Source organism: Amblyomma americanum, chromosome 2 (genome assembly GCF_052857255.1).
Source record: "Amblyomma americanum isolate KBUSLIRL-KWMA chromosome 2, ASM5285725v1, whole genome shotgun sequence".
NCBI lineage: Eukaryota > Metazoa > Arthropoda > Arachnida > Ixodida > Ixodidae > Amblyomma > Amblyomma americanum.
Window position 1 is genome coordinate 73,427,480 of NC_135498.1, and position 21,524 is coordinate 73,449,003.

The window sequence follows — 21,524 nt, forward strand, 5'->3', positions numbered from 1 at the left end:
ATGTTGGTGTGGCCTATATGTCGTTCGAAACAGGCAGCAGAGCTTGGTACATGACGGCACCGGCGGACTTCAGTGTTAGGGCTAGCCGCAGCCTGAACCTCCACCACAATATACGAAAGTAATATGTTTACACAAGACAAATACATGCAATGAAAGAGACGGCCAAAAGCAGTGCCAAACAGCTATGATAATGTGCGTCGAACCCGAGCAGGCACTTTATCCTCTTCTTTCTTGAAACCTACGGCAGTAACAATATGCAGCAAAGTATCCAATAGGTATACTGACACTAGAAAGAACACGAGCGCAAAGCACGAATACACAGAACAGGAACACAATACAGCACCACCTCCCCCAGCTTTCCACTCTACTGGTATCATGATATATGTTTGCTTTGAAGGAATGGACAAATGCTGGCTACTTGAACAGAATACGCCTGCTTGTGTTCTTCATCAGCACTGGCATCAGAGTGAAACGAGTGCAGTTTTAGCAATTTTCTATAAAAACCACAAACGCCTTGATATCGGCGGCAATTACGTCGTAAGATGCTAATTGAACCAAACTTCTTTGACTCCTGCCCCTTCTGTCCCATTCCTGTCTGCGAGGTGGACACAAAACTCTTGCTTTGGACAAGCCCCTCTTTTCTTGCTATCGAGCAGAAACACATGCGCGGTGCGGACCACCCCCAGGCCGTCCACCAGAGGTATAAAAATGCATTTTTGAGCCGTACCACTGGATGTTACTGGACTTTCTTAAAGAGTGCAATGTGTACATATATTTGTGAATACTTTATTCCAGAAGGCACACTGTCGAAATAAAAAAAAAACCCAACTTCTTTCTGGGCAATTCAACTTGATCTTTTGTGATTTTTTCCACCAATTTCCACGAGAACTCCAAACCTCCTGTGCTAATCAAGGTAAACCAGCGAGAGCAGGACACTGGAGGAAAATGATGGAGAGGAATAACAAAAATAAAAACCTAAACGTTTTCAGCAAAAGAGATATACCTTAAGAGAGGACTGAACTGAGAATAATGGGTTAAATTACAGAAAGGAAAACAGAACGCGCGCTAGGGCATCAAGCGCAGAGAAGCAATATTCTTTATATTCACCACGTATATAAAAAACAGTAAATAAGAAAGAATTGAATATACCACACCGACACCGATGGAGCGCTGCTCGAGAAGCTGTCTTGCATACGATCGTCATTTAAGTACTGAAATCGTCCTTCCTATGACTTGCGTCCTTGTCAAGGTGAGGGCGGGGTACTCCATTACTGTTCTGAGCGCGTACTGTCTCTCAGTATGCGGACTCTGCACCGCAACCTTGCCGAATAACAAGGTCATTAAAATTCGAACCGTTTTTTTTTCAGCTCAAGTTTCCTGTAGCCGCTTTCTTGCGCAAAGCACGCTAGAGCTCCTTTTTGTATAAAAAGCCCCACCAACTAAGACCATTCAGCAGTTGGCTCAACCGCAGCTCAGTCACCATGGTAAGCACCCTTTTGATTGCTTTAGATTTCTTGTATCGCTTGTGAAGAAACATGACAAAATGATTGAGATAAAGCATTATGCCAGAAACGTGAGCTCATTATCCAAAAGAGTGGCCCTAATATCTAAACCTAGGTCCTCACTGATTGCGGCAACAGCGGTTAACATCCTTCTTGAATGCATATTTCAATTATGAAATTTATTCGGCGCTGCCGGTAACATCTATGTGAGCAGTAAGGACATATAATTATGTCCTTAAATGTCGCTACCAGACGGGTGTTATAAAAGATAAGCATAACAAGTTCTTATTTTGGAAGCTACGCTGTCAGCAGCCAGGTGATGTATGTGTAGCTTTAACGTTTTATACGCGCTTCCCAGGAGCTAAACAACCACCCACAGTTCGCCGTTTCGGATTTCAAAAAGCCTTCTGCAAATAGAAATATCCAAACAATTTTATTTTCCAGATCCGTGCTTGCGTCCTCTTGGCTCTTGCCACCAGCGCTCTTGCTGGCTACACCGGCTACGGCCTCGGCTATGGCCTTGGCTACGGTGGCCTCGGCTACGGCCTTGGCTACGGTGGCCTCGGCTACGGCCTTGGCTACGGAGGCTTGGGCTACGGCCTCGGCTACGGAGGTTATGGCTACGGTCTTGGCTACGCTGGCTACGCTCCATCGGTGGCCACCGTTGCCCACGCTCCAGCTGTCGCCACTGTCGCCCACGCTGCCCCAGCTGTGAGCACCGTCGCCCACGCTGCCCCAGCCGTGGCAAGCTACGCCGTCGCCCCAGCTGTGACTCGCGTTGCCGCCTATCACGCTGCCCCAGCTGTCGCTACCTACGCTGCTGCTCCAGTTGTTGCCGCTGCTCCAGCCGTCACCACTGTCGCCCACGCTGCCCCAGCCGTCGCCACCGTCGCTCACGCCGCTCCAGTCGCCACCTACGCCGCTGCCCCAGCTTTCGCTGCCGTCCACGCCGCCCCAGCTGTTGCCACCACCACCGTTGCCCACGCTGCCCCAGCGGTCGCTGCCTACCACGCCGCCCCAGTCTACGGCTACGGTGTTGGCACTCTCGGCTACGGTGCCGGCCACTACGGTTTCGGCCATGGTCTCCTCGGTTACGGCCTGAACTACGGCTACGGCCTCGGCTCTCCATTCCACTACGGCGCTCTTCTCCGCAAGAAGAAGTGTGAGTATGAGTTTATATCCGCGTTAATACGACAGAATATAGGTTAGTCCGCAAAACTTTCAGGCTTCTTTGTTATGAAACTCCGCCATCGGACGAGAAAGATTGCGCTGCCTTGTGATGTCATCAAAACCTGCCCACTGCGGCAGGTGGCGACCTACGCGCCATATGGTGTTCAAACAATCCGCCACGACTGGTGGCAGTTCTATGCAATTGCCACCCGTGGATTTTCGCGCTGGGCATGAACCCTACCGGAGCTTGGAAAAAGCAACCGGGGTCTCAGCCTCACCAGTGGCACTGTTTTAGCCAGCCACCTGTAGAGTAAATGAGAGATAGCTTAACCGCTGCACAACTGTGCCAGTAGTACTATGAGAACTCCCAGCGATCTATAAATGCGATTGAAATGGTCGGGTAATCGCCAACGCTTGACCCCTACTGGACGAATCGCAGAGAACCGCGAAATTTAAAAATCCGAGGGCCAACAAATTTTTTAATTAGTCGTAAAGTCCATCAGTGGGAATTTTTTGGTAGATTGAGGTCGATTGTTCAGTCAGATTGGGGTGATCACATAAGATAATTCAATGCCGAGTACTTGAATACTCTAGAAGGTGTTGAGTAATGCATACTATGTAACGCAAGCGAGCCGGTTTAAACAGGAGTTTTAGCTTGTAAATCTCAAGTACCTCAGACCCCGATTTCGAATATCATAGCAGGCAACATAAATGCTATGATAATTTTTCTTAAGAATGTGGTTAAGAAGTACCCCAAATTCTTTCGCACGCCCTGCGCTGAAACATAGCGCAGGAAATGTATCTAATCGTCAGTCTAATAAGAACGCTGCTGTTCCGTTCCGCATGAGCAACTTCGTAACCAATGCGTCAACTTTAAGACAAGTTCATTTGCTGTGGACCCTAACTATTAACCTTGTAAATGCAGATGCATGCGTTTTTTGCTTTGCTGGTAGCTTTTATAGAGAGAATGGTCTAAAATAACTACTGCACTTACGGTTTAGGATTAAGTTTTTCTCAGTGTAGCATACTACAAATCCTGTCAGTGTCTGTTATGTCTAACTATGAATTTTTATTTTCCTTCGTTTTCAGAATTCTTCCGGCTGCAACTCATTCGAATAACAAGAACACAAGTTATGGCTGCCTGTTCTCTCTATGCGTGAGCTTCGTTCAAGGCGCTGAAGGAGAAATAAAATTATTTTCTACAAATCTACATTCTGTGTCTCTAAGTTTTTCGCTTGAATTTCACCTTCATTTTTGTCATTTTTTATTCTGCATATCTACATTCAATTCTGATTTTTCGTCAGGTGGTGTACAAGAGTGTAGCGAGGAAGGGTCTTGATGCTACCTTAAGAGCCGAAAAATTATTGGGGGTCAAGGGTCGTTGTTACGCTTCTAGTATCCCATGAAAAGAGACGACAACAACACTGTAGTGACAGCTTGGTTATGCGCACCGTTAGTGTCGAAGCTTGCATAATGTTGACCAAGGCAATCAGGTTCTTTCATCAAAGCAATGGACATCGGGACTGTCAGTCAGTCGGCATCTTGCAGTTGGTTGCGTGGCAGAGTCCACTGAGCGTTTAGGTAATTAGCCTACAAAGCGACAACCCATGACAAAAAAACAAAGCAATTGTGATAGGTAAAATAAACAAAGCAATAAAAACCAAATAATTATGTGCCGGAAAAATGAAATACAATTGTGTCTTTACATTTATTGTTATTTATATTATGCCTTGAGCAGAGAGAGAAGCCTACATTAGGCGGTCATAGCCAGCTGAAGTAGAACTAATATCTTTTAGAGGAAGCCGTTATAGATTTAATTTACCTATACAGCCCACAATTTTGCCGTGAAAGCAGCAGCTTGAGCCGTAGCAGCTTAATTACTTGCCAAGTTCTTGTAGCTTACGTAGCTTTCCTCAAAAATGAAATTGCACAATAAAAGTTCATTTAATCCTATTCGATTCAATTGTATAGATGACACCCTGGATATGTGGCAAATTTAAGAGTGGAAAATCTCTCTCTCCACGTGTGAGCGAATGAAGGAAAAGAGGAAGTGACGGGTGGCCCAGTGGCTTGGCAGGTTATGATAAGAGCGGAGGAATATGCCACCGAAAGTAGGCTATCACGGGAAGACCCACGCAGAGGGTGGCTACCGTGGAAGGAGGAGGTTCTGATGAGGGCGTAATGCGCCACCTGAGGGTGGTGCCATGGCATAATGTAAGGCCATGTGGCTATACAAAAGGTAGAGCAGCTTTCGCTGAGTCACATCCAAAGCCTGGAAGTCTATCTCTAAAAATGGTGGTGGCAAATGGTGGTGGCAAATGGTTGCAAATGGTGGTGGCAATATGCCTTTGCATGTGCCTTCAAAGTATCGATAGTTAAACTGTAAAAATGCCAGTGCTATATAAATATCGAATTATGAAATTTTACTTTAATGAAGCAATACTTTTAATCTAGCTACTTAATTTGCAGCATGAAACTTGCGCCTGTTGTTTATTTAGGTGTGTGTATCTCGTTAACTAAACACAGCCATTTTCATTATTTTGAATTACGTTTTACATAGTGGTTATACAATTTCCCCACTTCTTCGAAAATAGCTTTGTTTAAAATTGAAATGTTTTATACCGAATACGTTTCCTTCCTTACGTCTACATGAATTTCATAAAGTTACAGAAACACATCTAGGTGATTACCAGGTAGGTTGCGGAGAAACCTTTCCTTTAGTGCATTTCAGAAACGGCTTATTTTTTTCTGATCGGTTGTGCTATCGCAACTCTACATTGCGCTTCCAGTAGTGCCTTCATTGGAGGCCGTCCCAAGGGGAATTTCTTCATCTATAATAGTATACATATTAAAAAAATATCAGCAGCTGTTAATACTGCGCCACGGTCCGCGGCACGCTGTATTCCTCCGCTAGCCAGTCACAAAATTAAACGAAAAAAGCTTTAAAATGCTTGAATTTAATAAACAAGCCATGCATCAGAATTGAAAAGCTTATAACTTTCTTCTCATGATTAGCTTCTTGTTTAGGTCACAAGAGAAGTCTTAACAATGACTAATTTTTTTGTCGTCGAGGAATTCAGTGCGCCGCTCCTGGATGTGGGTGGAGCTTCACTGCAGCATTGAGTTGTATGTGACTATGCCTTTTTTGCTTGCTGGGGGCAGAGCATGAAAGTCTGCTCTTGTTATCAGGGTGACGACTATGCGGCACAGAGCCTTACTACAAAACATTTATCAAAGGATATATTGGTTTGCTCGTAGCCTGAGTTTCTTTCGTGAATTGACAGAAAATCGAGGCATCGATGTCTTCCCAGTGTATTCGAAAAGTAAAATATTTCAAGAAGCTTTAGCAAACTACTAAATCTTCAGTGTGAGACAAGCAACAGAAAAAAAACGAATGCTCTATAGGTATAAGAAATATTTTCAATAAGCTTAAGAAGAAATTTAGGCATATATACTTTAGTTCCAGAATGTTATCTCTGACTTGTAAATGAAAAAGTTGGAAAGAAAAAATGAAAGTGAAACCGCATCCTGCTTGACCTCGCACCCTTTTTAAAAGCGGATTATACGCCTGTCACACAAGCATATTTAATTGTCATTTGCATCGAATGACATTAGCGTCTAATGTCTTTAATCGGCTGCTACACAAGAACGCTTCACGTCATTAGCTTCGAATGACGTTCACCGTAGAATGAGCTTGAAGCACTCATTCGCATTCGGTCTCGAACTAACTATCTACTCTGGATTGATTGTAAAACATTTTATTCGCCGGGAAGAGCTTGGATACCTGACACGTAGGTGAAACTAGCAAAGCGAAAAAATTGATGACGGCCTAGCTCTGTTAGGCCAGGATATACGTAGCGTAAGCGCGGCGACATGTGGTTCGGAAGAGTTAATATATGAAAGGCGCGCATTCACTAAATACGCTTTTATTCCCGGTTAACGCTTGAGCCGCTGCGGCGGAGTGGTGGCGTCTCCGCCTCAAGCGCCAAAAGCCCTGTTTCGATTCCCAGCCTCGACGAGGGTTTTTTTTTTATTATTTTTCACTGAGAGCGCAAGGGGTTGACCACGGGGCTGGCTACGTAGTGCGGAGCACCTGACGGCGGCGCCATGGCTAGTCACGTGGTTCGTCACGCGGTTGGTCACGTAGTGTGGTTTCCAGAGGAGGTGCAGACCGGCGAGGCGCGCCAGCTGTGCCCTGTCTTGCATCAGTGCTCCTCATGCATGCGCAACACGGCTCTTCAGGAGCCGCCGCGAAACTGCTCAACCTCGGCCAGTGTCGCTTTGGCTACAAAAAATAATGCGCGCACCGCTGAAGTTGAAAGTTTATTCATTGAAGTCTGCTAAAAAAAAGTAAATTTGGTGTGAAACTATTCTCACTAGAGGATGCCGTGGATAATTATTACTCCCGGTTTCAGCAGCGGCCAACGGCAGCGGCAGAGCGTGAAGTATGTCCTTACCCGTGACCGTCGATCATTATGGGTTCTGCGTATCTTGTTGATTGGCGGTCCACGTGAGTTAAGCTAGGCTGTAAAGCTGTAACATTTATGGTTATAACGTTGTACAGCATGACCAAATAATATTTTTTAAGCGAAATTTATTGCACCAGGGCGCCAATAATGGGTGAAGGTGTGATGAATGATGCAGTAGACGTTAAATGAATCGAAAAAGGTTAGCTGATTTGATGAAGTCAAGTAGAGAACGATGGTACGGTCCCTGCGTCCAGGCAATGTATGAAGCAGGGTTGCTTGGTGAAAGACCTGCTACCATCAGGTGCCGAATCCTTGCAGGCTTGAGAGCTGGGGAGTCCCAGAGTAAGTGATGAATGTCGGCCTCAATGTCCTCGTGTTTACATATGGGACACCCTGGCCGAGGAAACAATTCTCGGTTTTGAGGCCACTTCCGAATAATATTTGAAGACTATAATATTGCACAGCAATGTTTTCACCCGCTTTAAAAATACTACACGATTTCAAATACATTTTGTGCGTTAAATGTACCATTTGTTTTTTCACTGAACGCCATCACTATAATTTGCGAATGACATTTTTGGTTACAGTGTACCACCTAAAGAGACTGATTGCCCTTAGATGCATCGAATGCCATTCATTTCGAATGACTTTCACTCTTCCAATGGGACAGGGCTATTAGTGTCGTTGCCCCCATGTTAAAATATCTTTCTATATTCATACAAGCACATTATTTGCAGGTGTTCGCCACGAATTCTGCAGTATTTTTTGTCTATCTGAAAATTGAACAACAAACGTTTTTCATGAATTTCTCCACATATAGCCCCTCATACTACAAAATGTTTTTCCTCTCAAGCCCTGTAGCCGCAGGATCCTGTATGAAAGTCACGATACGCAATTTGAAATAGTTTGATTTACCAACTGAAGGGTCTCGGTAAATTAATTCCCTCATCTCTTCCAACATTGGAAGCGGAATGTATTATGCAAAAAATAGCTTAACAAAACTCGACTAGTTTGAAGTGTTCTTATCTTAAAATTTCTGGAGATATAACTAGCAAAACAAGTAGCATGACTATTTTCGAAAAAGCATAAAAATGAAGGAAAGGACTCCTTACTTTCAGGATAGGTAAAGCATTCAAGCCGTAGTTACCAGACGCGGCCTGAAATTCTGTAGAATTGGGCAGTAAATTATGCTGCCTGAATTTGTTGCCTTGTCCAGTTTCATGGTTGTTTTTTTATATTACTCCGTAGATATAAATCATTCACGCAACCATTTCTTATAAACACGCACGCGTGCAATAATAACTAAGGTGCTTATATTGTGAGGAGCTTGATGATGTTCCCAAATGATAGAAAACGAACGATCGCACTGCTCTAATTTTACTGTGGTCTAAGTACCACCCATCTTCAACATGTTGAAAATAAACCATTGAGGATCATGATTTTCCAGCTTGTTTAGCGTTTCTGATGAGGAGACATCCCCAGCTCCTGCGTAGAATGCAGTGAATTTTATCGAATATCAACATACGTCATGACGCAAAGTTTGCGGCCATTCAGAAATTCAAGCGTGAAAGACATTAGAAATTGCGAAATGGCTTGGCTTATGGACGCTTTAAGTAACCCAAAAAATCAATCTTGAGTACCAAACGTGGTAAGCGTAACCTCACAAAGAAATTGGGGTTCTGAATCTTCCTCTGCTTGAAACTCGAAGAAGCAATTGCACGAGTGTATTTTAGTGCGAAGCAATACTTCATGCGGTCAAAGCGGCTCAGCGAGTTTGTGTCAAGGTTGACCTTGATGATGACCTTAGCCAAATCATTATTATATAAATAAATATTACCGTGTCTGGAATTTTAACATGCGGCTGCGCGAACAGATCAGCTTCGTTGTCCACTGCACGTGAGCACTATGATATCGCCGCAGCAGATCACGCCTGAATTTAAACTTCAATCCTCCGTAATGCGAAGGCCCTTAAGGTAAACTAACTGAAATGAAACACACTCTCGCGCTGTGCATTGCACACCGTTGTATTCATCAACTAATACCACAATCGAACTAATATGCACACTCTCGCGCTGTGCATTGCACATCGTCGTCTTCAACAACTAATGCTCCTGTCTAACTAATATACTCGCCCGACGAGTGGACGACCGAGCAAAGCAAAACCGTGATCTACCCAACCTAACCAAATGCTTTTGTACCTCTACTTGGTTTCACTATGTTAAAACTCAACCACGTTTATGCCGCCGCGGTAGTTGAGTGGTTATGGCGCTCGGCTGCTGGCCCGAATGATGCGGGTTCGATTCCTGCCGCGGCGGCCGAATTTCTATGGAGGAGGAGGTCTAGAGGCCAGTGTACTGTGCGATGTCAGTGCACGCTAAAGAACCCCATGTGGTCGAAATTTTCATGCCCCTTCACTATGGTGTCTCTCATAGCCTTAGTCGCTTTGGCAGGTTAAACCTCCATAACCCAAACCTACCACTTTTTTTGCCACAGCTTTCACCGTTTTTTTCTTTGAAGGATAAAATACTTTTAGGTGCCATTCGCGGAAAATTAAGTGGAACATCGTCCGAATCTAAAACTGAAGATGAGTTCAGATCGTTCTGCCGTGCATAAGACCGAGCCTTCCCGAAGTTTTTTAAACCACTTGATTGAAAGGTTTAATGCAGAAAAAATCTTAAGCTCCAAACGAGATTTGAACAAATGGTGGCTAGTTTTATTTTACTTAATGCTATAACAGCTTTTGCTGCAAGGACTACAGTCGACTGGCTCGATCTAGGACGCTAACTTTCGCGTCCTTGCTCAAGGAAGTTTACAGTAGTAGAGTACAAAAATTTAAATATTGGGCGTGCGTTACAGCAACCACTCCAACCGAAATGATGACGCCAGCTGCTGCAGTCGCAGGTAACCTCAATGCCGGCCTATGACTTGGCAGGGAGGTCGTCGAAGCTTATGTAAAGGGCACTTGCTCATGTGATAACTAGAAGTCAGTTCGACACTAAGAACAGTATTGCTAAAGTGTGGCGCCGATTTGTTATGCAGCGAAACATAAGGAAAAAATAAAATAAAAGCATCCTACAAGAGTTAAATTTCATTAGCTTAAAAGTGCACAATATCCTCGAGAGATGAACCAAGAAAGACTGCTTAAAAACCTTGCGACTGGCACTTTTTTCCGCTCTCGCATTTGCGTGCGCTGCCTGCTGTCGTTCGCTTCGTTTGTGATAGCGTTTGCGTGTGGTTAACTCATTGGCTGCAGAGAACGTCCATAAATATACCAAAGTGAACGCTGGCGTTATTGTAGCTTCCATCCACCTGACCTACCTCACATGAAGCGAGTGATGCCATTGCAAAGTAAATTTTGCTGAAAAACAGAATTCAGTCATCTTACACCCCTTTAGTGCAGTACACAGCTGATGCTGTTTCGCACGTAGTGTCGGTAGAAAACGTGACCTTTAGCATGCAAACAATTGCACAATGTCTCAACGCGTACTCTGCAGTAAGGCAAAGAAGCGTAAGTTGATCAGATGCTCAGGCGGAGTGCAATGTTTCGCAGCCCGTAGATTAATCTCGAGAAAAATATCACCGCAATGCATTTCTGCACCAGTAGCCTTCAGCAGAACGAAGGAGCGCTGTCTTTTTGCTTTAATGAAAGCTGGCGGTACAAGCACGCGGTACTTCTCGGATATTTTTCAGGATGTCGCTAATAATATCCACCTTTCCAGTGCGCGGTAATTAAATAATGCCACGTGCTCCCGACAAACTTGACAAGTTGACGACGTGCTCGCACGCGCGTATGTGCGTGCTAAAAAATGAAAAAAGCAGAGAATTTCTTGTGTCAGTACAATCGTAGCCTGCGAAAAGTGGGTCAATTATATGGATTCACTAAGAAAGAAACAGCTTCACCGGCCTACTAACAATCACAGGAGAGCGTGAATGCCATTGACAGATCGCTGTTATGAACTTTGTGCATACAACCCACACACGCAGCCTAATTGCACAAAGTGCGAGCCTAATAATGATGATGATGTCCTCAGGCTTAATGGTACATACCCACGGTGGGGGATTGGCCAGGGTTCATTGTGGATACAGACGCACTCGTGGACAAGGCGTGGAGTGTTTGGATAATTTTGGTCTTATAATGGAATGTGTACAAAGAAATAAAAAAAAGAAACGGAAAAGAAAAAGCAGTGAACTCTAAATCTAGCAGATGAATTTATCTTATGTAATTATGCAGTCGTGAATATAATCGCAGACTGATTACCGACCATAGCTCTTGGCGGTACTCAAGCGAGGGGGATATCCAAGGAAACTTTACGGAGCAATGCGAATCACCGGAAAGAGAGGAAAAAGTGACCTACGGACTCAATTTCGCCACAACACTCATGAAGGTTGGTGATAGACAACACCGATCGACTTAAATAAAGATTTAGTCCCGGTATTCTGCGGCGCAAGAGGGTCATGGACACCTCACATCGCCTTGAACTATGCATCCGCACACTACAAAGAAATGCCATGCACTGAAAATCCGCCGCAGCAATTCAAGGCTCATGGCTTAAGTTGTGGAGACATTGGAATTATTGAAAGCGGGGTATAGTCGAGAGGACTGTATTTGGAAGGAACGAGGCAATAGGTCCACCGAGGGTGGACCAAATATCCAGCGCGAATTGTTGTTGTTGTTGTTGTCGACAGCGCGAATTCCTGCATTTGGCCTTTCTCGTCCTCGTCTGTTCTGTGCTCATTTATTTGCGAGACTCTCCGAGTTAGTTCCTACGCTCGGTACGCTGCTTACTGCATATTTCGGTGCCCTTTGACGGCGAAACATGTTCCCTCGCGAAAGCGCTGTAGACATGTCAAAACCGTAGTTGCACTGATCAGCGCGTGGCGTTCGCCACGTGAACTTCGCGTTTACGCAATTTTCTGTCCTATAATAGGTATGTTTTCGTCAAAAATGAGATATTTGTTATCACATGACGTCAGCCAATTAGTCTGGCATGGCCTAATGCATTTTTCAGTTTGCCTTTAAAGCAACTGGGCCGTTGCAACATGTCACGCATGCGACGTGACCCTGACGGGGAGCGTTAGCAGCGCGGGAAAATGTGTCGAAGAAGAGAATGTGGCGCCACGGCATACTGCTCTAAAACACTGCGACTTTGCCCACGGGCGGACACCACCGCCACCGCTCTGTCGACTACCATTTCGGAGCAGCAGCAATAAATGTGGCCGCGGTAGTGCAGTCCACCGCTATACGTTGGGCGCGACCTAATATCACACTTTTTTTTTTCGGGGGGGGGGGGGGGGGGTATTTCTCTTTGAAAACTAGATATTTTTAAATCGCCTAAAACATGCGTCTAAATGGCGCAATCAGTGATTCAATAATAAAATTTGGAGCATAGAGACATTGTAGAAAGATATATTTATTAATTTTAATTTTGATTAAGCAACATGTTTGAAGCAACTAAATAATATATGAGCAATGTATCTTTTCAAAAATCAGCGTATCTTGGAAACTGAAATAAAATAATTCCTCATACCCTTATATCAGCCTCAATTTCTATATGCTTATTATGCAACTTTTGCACTTGCTATCAACACAAAAGCGCTCGCAACTAACAAAACCTTTTATTGAACACAATTTTGTGAGTTCAGTACATGCACCAAAGATTCAGTGCAATAAGAGAAAATAATCGAGGAGAATGTGTATAATGGTTTTGGAAGAAATTTAGCTTGAATAGACACTTTAAAGTAGTGCATCCAATTAATGTCCAGAGTAGAAATCTATTCTCTGCTTTGTTTGAATATGCTGACGTTTCTCCTGCACAACAGAAAAGCACTATAATTACCGAGGCAATTTCACTTAGACACTATCGATTCAGAATATTCTGACTCGTGACGTCGTCTCCGAAGACGGAGGGTTGTCACGGCATTGAAGCAAAGGGCAGCAGAGCACAGCCCCTCAGATCGGTACTAAAAGTGTGGACGCATGTAATTACCGGCAAAATCTGCATGCGATGGTTACACCTGTATTTCGTTTCTTGGCCTTTTGTTGGATCTGAAAGCTCCACTTTGAATTAGAGGGGTCTCTGTTAATATAATTCCGTACCCAATCAATAAAGCCTTCTCTGATTTATCATCAACGTCCCCTTAAATACATGACACTGTGTTTTACATTGCTCCATTTTATGATTGGTCACGTTATCGCCATTCTAGAGTGCACCTTGAGAACACTAATGCTTATGTTTTCATTAGGCGGCCTTATCAAGCATTTCCTTGAGTTTTCCTTTATCTTCCTCTCCTTCGCGGTGTTGTTCAAACCCAAACGTTTGCACTTATGCAGGTGCAAGTGCAAGTGCAAGTAGGTTGCGCACCCCTCTAGGCTGCTAGTTGGTTCGAAACAAACCGCCGAACACCCACAGCTAAAAATCGGTACAAGCGTCCCCCGGCCTGGCGCCCGGCTTCCTCTTGGGGCGTTGGCTTGGGAGAAACTCCGTAAACCCCGCAGTGTCCCTCAAGGGCCAAGCCCAGTTTCGAAAGACAACGTAGCTTGGTACAGGTGGTGCCCTTCCGCCAACGCGGTTTGAATGCGAGCAAAGCCTCGATGCGCTGTCACTGGGCGCGCGCACACCCTAGAACAACGGCATCTACTCGTCAAGGAGGACAAAGCAGCCCTTTCGCAGATAAGGTAACTCCCTAAGCGCCACGGTGTCTCCGCGACGACGCTTCCCCTCTCGCGAGATGCACACACAGTAGCCTGCCGTTCTTTCCACTGAAAGCACAACTATCGCAGAACCTTGGTCCGCTGGCACACACCAGCATCAGCCTCATCATGTCTGCTGGTGCTTCGCGCCCAGAAGTTCAAAACCGGTCATGAATTGCTCTTCTGCGCAGCCAAAAAAAATTTAACATGGTGGCCGTTTCTGCCCTCAGATCGGCCCTAGTAAAATCATGCCTGCACAGTGCTTAAAAGCTTTTCTTGAAAAGACAGCTATCCTGAGAGCAGTAGGGTTCCTGGAAGCGACCCTCTCAAGTCTGTGTGAGTGAATATCTATCGGGTACCACACGGCCAGCAGTTGGCGCAAGCGTGAAAAGAAAAAGATTGCAGCAATCACGTACATTCATAGAACTTCACATCTGCTGAAACAATAAGGTGAACGTGTTCATGTAGACATTATTTTCTCTGCCTTCGCCAAGCTTTGCCGTCTGTGCGCGGCCGTCGAATAATTGGTAGCGGTTTAACTTAATTAAACTGATCAGACATGCTGAGGCAGGTGGTGATTATTCAATTGCAGCAGGCACTTAAGCGCCACCTTAGGGGCTTGACACGTTATATTTTATAGTTTAGTGTCCGTATAAGCAGAATTGCTCATTCTCTATTTAACATTCATGAATGGCGACGTGTCCTCATACCACTATTTGAGCAGTGGGGCAGCGGTTCAGTGATGCGCCACTGCATTGGAAGGTGTCTGCACCTATACCAGCCACCCGTAGCGATCGCGCGACCCAAGGTGTTCAGGTATGCACAGATAGTACCCGGTTGAAAATCTGGCGTATTGAAGCTATCGCTTCAAGTAGGAGCAGACGCAACAACCTGATCCATCAGTACAGTCTGTAGCATCAATCATGTTAAAAAATGTGTTGAATGCTGTAAAATTGCAGTCAACAAAATTCTAACGAGGTGCGGTCATTCTTACATCGGCCAAACCGGCCGCTGCTTAAACATCGGCCTTATGGAGCATAACAGTTATTTTAACTGAGGTCGCTATAATCTGGCAGACCACTGCAGTGAATGTGACCAGCTAGGAAAACGTAAGAGACGGGCGCCAAACATTTGAGAAAAACACTTGTCTTTTTACAAGCCTTAAGCAACTCACGCGAGCTAAAGGAAGCATATTACATCGCAATATCAGTTGACACGTACATCAGCACCCCTTCAGTCACCCTAACAAGCTCTGAAATAGCTTTCCTAGATGGCACTTGATTTTATCTCCGGTATTTCTTCTTTTGGTGCCGATATTCGCTGCTTTGTAATACGCGTGTAATCCGCTCCTTATTATGATCCCTGGTGCTGCTTCATTCAATATTAGATTGTTGTTTACTTTTGTACCTTCGCCTCTTTTGTACACACATTGCAAATTTTTACCGAATAAACGTTCAGTTGCGGGTGAGCGGATGTGTCGTGCTGTCGTTTTCTTCCCTGCGTCTTCATCTCTTTCTCGCTCGTTAACCATGACCACGTACCAACTTTCCCAAACTGCCACGTTAACTCAATCGTGTGACCTCGTTACCAGGGCGTTTTCCTTGTGGTTCAGAACCACATTAAGAAACGTATCTTTTAGGAGTTACTGCAGAAGAAAAGACATTTGATTTTCTTGGTAATATGTCGCACTGAATTTGCCAGCGCGAATGAAGAGGACAAAAAACGAGACACGAAAAGCGCTGCTCTCGCAATTGAAGTTTATGGAAGCATACATAGATCACATATCAAGCCAAGCAACACTACAAAACACACAATAACCAAATTTTTACGGCAAATTACATGACATGAACCCCTCCGTAAACAGCTCTGATGAAGAAAGCCAGCCACGCTGCAAGTTAGCACGATGTACAGTTCCCTGACAGATCCGTCACCTAGTCGCAAGATAAGCCTATAGCCGCAATGATTTCCCGCCTAATCTGCAATAAATGAACAGGCAAGAAGTCTGTAGCGGAAAGATATGGGTAGCAGCCTTTACACTCTTTACAATGATCGGCCAAGTTGATTCTCTGTCATTCCCTAAAGACCCCTCGTGCTCTACTTATTATAAACTAATACACCTGCCAGTTCGACCTACCTGCACCCTTCGGCAACACAACGGCATTTGATAAACCACATTCAATTTGCAAGGACGGTTTAACTCATGTTTCGCCCGAAAGGAATCACTTACTCAAACCACATTCGCTGCTTAATGTTCAACCATTTCACAGATTCTAGAAACCTTATTCGGAGCAGTGAACACCAGTGCCATGGCATACCTTTTTCGACATTTACACAAACTACACGACCACATATGTACTGTATTTGCTTGAAAATGCCGATCAACTCGTTGTGTTTGTTAGCCGTGTAGGAATGCAGTTATGGCAGCTCATAAGCTGCAAATTCCTGGCATGTAAGGAAAATCCTTGTACTCGCCTATTGAGACGTTTTGGTCCGTAGGACTGCCGTAAGGGTTCCACAGTGCGTCTGAGATGCAAGCCCCGCTCCTAGGCTATTTTTGAAAAGGCAGGTGCAGGAGGCAGTGCCACCTGTCTTTTTGGCCCCTCGCTGTCCAGCTCAAGTTTGTTCTCGCAAATCTCCGCAGAACAGCTTCATACCTTTTAGAAATTTATCGCCCCCTCTAGTAGTAACATGGCTGGGAAATACTCTGTTCCTTAGCCGAGAAGCCTATTCTTGGCTATTAGGCCCATGCTGTGAAAGTATACATTCATCAGAACAGACCCCATGGTGGACACCGCAATGCCATCGTGTGCGGAGATTCAAAGAAGGATGCTAACGCAGGCCTGTAACGACACCGCCACCTTCGTACGCTGTATCCCAAAATTTTCAATCATGGCCGGCGTCCTCACGCGGCTGGATATGTGCTGAGGCAGAATGGAGCGGCTGAATAACAGAGCTTGAGCATTGGTGTTAGAAAACTCGGGGCCTGTGCGTTAGAAACGAGGGAAATAGGTAACGGTCTGCATGCGGCAGTGCGATAAGGACCAAGAGGTCCGTCATTTTCCTAAGATAAGGCCAACGCCGCAGCAGTTGAACAAAATTTGCTTGTCTTTGCGTGTTCGCCAATAGGGCGGGATCCGTCTGTCGAGGCGCTATAGGAATACGCGGAATATTAGTTAAGTGCGACGGATAACAAGAGCAGTCAGAGAGCAAACAGACTAGATGGCAATGTTATAAATGTGTATTATAGACGACAGCCTGTATTATAGGAATATTACCGGAGTGGCCTCGAGTTCACATGGCTGCAAGCTAGCAGGTACCATTCGTAGCAGTTCTTCGCGTTCTAGTCGCGGCATATGCTCACATGAAGGCAGTTGGCACGGTGGTGCTGCATCCTCGCATAAAAACGTCGCAGCCGTATCTGAGAGGCACGTGCACTGCTGAGAAATGCGGTGGATCTTCGCCTACTCGAAGCGTCGGTTTTTCTAGATTAGCCTCCAACCTCATCGCTCTGAGATGTGGGGTCGGCAGCTTTGATGCGCAAAACTATGATGTCCAAAACGAAAGGTTTATGGTCTATTTGGCTTTAACTTGCCAACGTGACTCAGGCTATGAGGGACGCCATAGTGAAGGATTCCGGAAATTTCGACCATTGGCGGTGCTTACGACATCGTAGTGATTTTGCGCGCAGCAGGCGAGCTCTTTCCTATCTGGAGATTGGCGACTGACGGGTTTCCTCAACATATCGAAATGCATCAACTTGCAGACGCCTCAGCTCGTTATTTCTTCTTTGTGGCTGTCAAACCGCACGCTTGCCGTGAATTTCAAATAGAATATGACGTACGCCACCACGAGTGTGGGATTCCACTAGTCACGGCTGCTCACACGCCCATGCATGCTGACCCAGTACTCGACATCTACTGTATATGTGCCGGAGAATGCACAAAAATTCGAAAAATGCGAAATGACGACCGTAGGGACGGCGGATGTTCATGTGGTGTATATGTCGTTCGAAAAAGGCAGCAGAGCTTGGTAACTGAAGGCACCTGCGGACTTCAGTTTAGGGCTAGCATGAGACTGCTCCTCTACACACAATATACTAAAATAATAAGTTTACACAAGGCAAATATATACAATGAAATCGACGGCCAAAAACAGTGCAAAACAGCTATGATAAAGAGCGTTGAACCCAAACAGGCACTTCATCCTCTTCTTTCTTCAAACCTACGACCGTGACAACATGCAGCAAAGTATCCATTAGGTATGACGATTCTAGAAAGAACACCGCGCAAAGCACGGATACACAGAAAAGGAACACAATCGTGCACCGACTCGCCCAGCTCTCCACATAACTGGTATCATGATATATGTTTGCTTCAAGGAATGAACAAATGCTCGCTACATGAAATGAACACAAACCCTTGAGTTCCTCATCAGCATAGGCATCAAACTGAAAAGAGTGAAATTTTAGCAAGTTTCTATAAAAACCACAAACGCCTTGAAATCGGCGGCTATTACATCGTAAGATGCTAATTGAATCCAACTTCTTCGACTCTTGCCCCTTGTGCGCCGTTCCTGTGTTCCAGGCGGACACAAAACACTTGCTTTGGACAAACTCCTCTTTGCTTGCTATCCGGCAGAAACACGTGCTCAGGTGCGGACCACCCCCAGGGCGTACACCAGAGGTATAAAAATAGATTTTAGGCCATACAGTTGGATGAACTGGACTTTCTTAGGGAGAGCAGTGTGTACATATATTTGTAAATACTTTAATCCAGAAAGCACACTGTCTAAATAAAAAACCCAACTTCTTTCTCGGAAATTCAACTTTGTCTTTCGCCATTTCCTTGACCAATGTCCACGCGAACTCCCATCCTCCGGTGCTACCCAAGGTTAAGCAGCGAAAGCAGGAAACTGGAGGAAAATGACGGAGAAGAATAACGAAAATAAAAATCCTAAAGGTTTTCAGCAAGAGAAATATTCCTTAAGAGAGGGGTGAACTACAAAATAATGCATTAAGTTACAGAAAAAAAGTAAAATGCGTGCTAGCGCAAAAAAGGGCAGAGAAACAATATTTTTTATATTCATCGCGTGTAAACGAAAAAAGCTAAGTAAATAAGATAAAAAAATTGAGTATACCACGCCGACATCGATGGAGCGCTTTTCGAGAAGCTGTCTTGCATACGATCGCGATTTAAGTACTGAAATCGTCCTTCCTATGACTTGCGTCCTTGTCAAGGTGAGGGCGGGGTACTCCATTAATGTTCGGAGCGCGTACGGTATCTCAGTATGCAGACTTTGCACCGCAACCTTGCCGAATAACAAGGTCATTAAAATTCGAACCGTTCTTTTATTTCAGCTGAAGTTTCCCGTAGCCGCTTTCTTGCGCAAAGCACTCTGGAGCTCCATTTTGTATAAAAAGCCCCACCAACTAAGCCCACTCAGCAGTTGGCTCAACCGCAGCTCAAAGTCACCATGGTAAGCACACCCCTTTGATTGCTTTAGATTCCTTGTATCGCTTGTTAAGAAACATGACAAAATGACTAGGATAATGCATTATGCCAGAAACGCCAGCTCTTTATCCAAAAGAGCGGCCCTAATATCTAAACCTAGGTCATCACTGATTGCTGCAACAGCGGATAACATCCTTCTTGAATGCATATTTCAATTATGAAATTTATTCGGCGCTGCCGGTAACACCTATGTAAGCAGTAACGACATATAATTATGCCTTTAAATGTCGGTACTAGACGGGTGATATTATAAAAGATAAACATTCCAAGTTATTATTTTGGCAGCTACGGTGTCTGCAGCCAAGTGATGTAGGTATAACTTTAACGTTCTAAACGCGCCTCCCCAGACCTAAACAACCACCCACAGTTCGCAGTTTCGGTGTTAAAACAAGCCCTCTGCAAATAGAAATATCCCAACAAATTTATTTTCCAGATCCGTGCTTGCGTCCTCTTGGCTCTTGCCACCAGCGCTCTTGCTGGCTACACCGGCTACGGCCTCGGCTATGGCCTTGGTTACGGTGGCCTCGGCTACGGCCTCGGCTATGGCGGTCTCGGCTACGGCCTTGGCTACGGAGGATACGGCTACGGTCTTGGCTACGCTGGCTACGCTCCATCTGTGGCCACCGTTGCCCACGCTCCAGCTGTCGCCACTGTCTCCCACGCTGCCCCAGCTGTGACCACCGTCGCCCACGCTGCCCCAGCCGTGGCTACCTACGCCGTCGCCCCAGCTGTGACTCGCGTTGCCGCCTACCACGCTGCCCCAGCGGTCGCTACCTACGCTGCGGCTCCAGTTGTTGCCGCTGCTCCAGCCGTCACCACTGTCGCCCACGCTGCCCCAGCCGTCGCCACCGTTGCTCACGCCGCTCCAGTCGCCACCTATGCCGCTGCCCCAGCTTTCGCTGCCGTCCACGCCGCCCCAGCTGTTGCCACCACCACCGTTGCTCACGCTGCCCCAGCGGTCGCTGCCTACCACGCCGCCCCAGTCTACGGCTACGGTGTTGGCACTCTCGGCTACGGTGCCGGCCACTACGGTTTCGGCCATGGTCTGCTCGGCTACGGCCTGAACTACGGCTACGGCCTCGGCTCTCCATTCCACTACGGTGCTCTTCTCCGCAAGAAGAAGTGTGAGTATGAGTTTATATCCGCGTTAATACGACAGAATATAGGTCAGTCCGCAAAACTTTCCGGTTTCTCTGTTATGAAAATCCGCCATCGGACGATTAAGATTGCACTGTCTTGTGATGTCATCAAAACCTACCCACTGTGGCAGGTGGCGACCTACGCGCCATATGGCGTTCAAACAACCCACCACGACTGGTGGCAGTTCAATGCAATTGACACCCGTGGACGTTCGCGCTGGGCATGAACCATACCGGAGCTTGCAAGGAGCAACCGTTGTCTCAGCCTCACCAGTGGCAGTGTTTTAGCCAGCCACCTGCAGAATAAAGATGACTTGACTTGACTTGACTTAACCGCTGCACAACTGTGCTAGTAGTACTATGAGGACTCCAAGCGATCTGTAAATGCGATTGAAATGGTCGGGTAATTGCCAAAGCGTGACCCCTACTGGACGAATCGCAGAGAACCGCAATATTTGAAAATCCGAGGGCCAACAAATTTTTTAATTAGTCCTAAAGTCCATTAGTGGGAATTTTTTGGTAGATTGAGGTCGATTGTTCAGTCAGATTCGGGTGATCACATAAGATAATTCAATGGCAAGTACTTGAATTCTCTAGAAGGTGTTAATTTATACTATGCAACGCAAGCGAGCCGGTTCAAACAGGAGTTATCGCTTGTAAATCTCAAGAACTTCAGACCCCGATTTTGAATATCATAGCTGGCAACATAAACGCTATGATAATTTTTTTAAGAGTGTGGTTAAAAAGTACCCCAAATTCTTTAGCACACCCTGCGCTGAAACATAGCGCAGGAAATGCATCTAATCGTCACTATAATAAGGACGCTGCTGTTCCGTTCCGCATGAGGAACTTTGTAACCAACGCGTCAATTTTAAGACAAGTTCATTTGCCGTGGACCCTAACTATTAACCTTGTAAATGCAGATGCATGCGTTTTTTTGCTTTGCTGGTACCTTTTATAGATAGAATGGTCTAAAATAACTACTGCACTTACGGTTTAGGATTGTTTTTCTCGGTGTTGCATACTACAAATCCTGTCGGCGT

At 45.5% G+C, this 21,524-nt stretch overlaps 1 protein-coding gene across 1 annotated transcript in view; it reads left to right on the top strand.

Moving 5' to 3' along the window:
- Nucleotides 1-1,367: 1,367 nt before the first annotated feature.
- Nucleotides 1,368-21,524, top strand: part of LOC144119757 (uncharacterized) — a 70,330-nt gene continuing 50,173 nt past the window's right edge. The window contains exons 1-4 of the mRNA XM_077652301.1: nucleotides 1,368-1,484; nucleotides 1,947-2,664; nucleotides 19,252-19,307; nucleotides 19,776-20,466. Coding sequence (XP_077508427.1) covers nucleotides 1,482-1,484; nucleotides 1,947-2,664; nucleotides 19,252-19,307; nucleotides 19,776-20,466 — 1,468 coding nt within the window. The 5' untranslated portion in view covers nucleotides 1,368-1,481. The remainder of the gene's footprint in view (nucleotides 1,485-1,946; nucleotides 2,665-19,251; nucleotides 19,308-19,775; nucleotides 20,467-21,524) is intronic.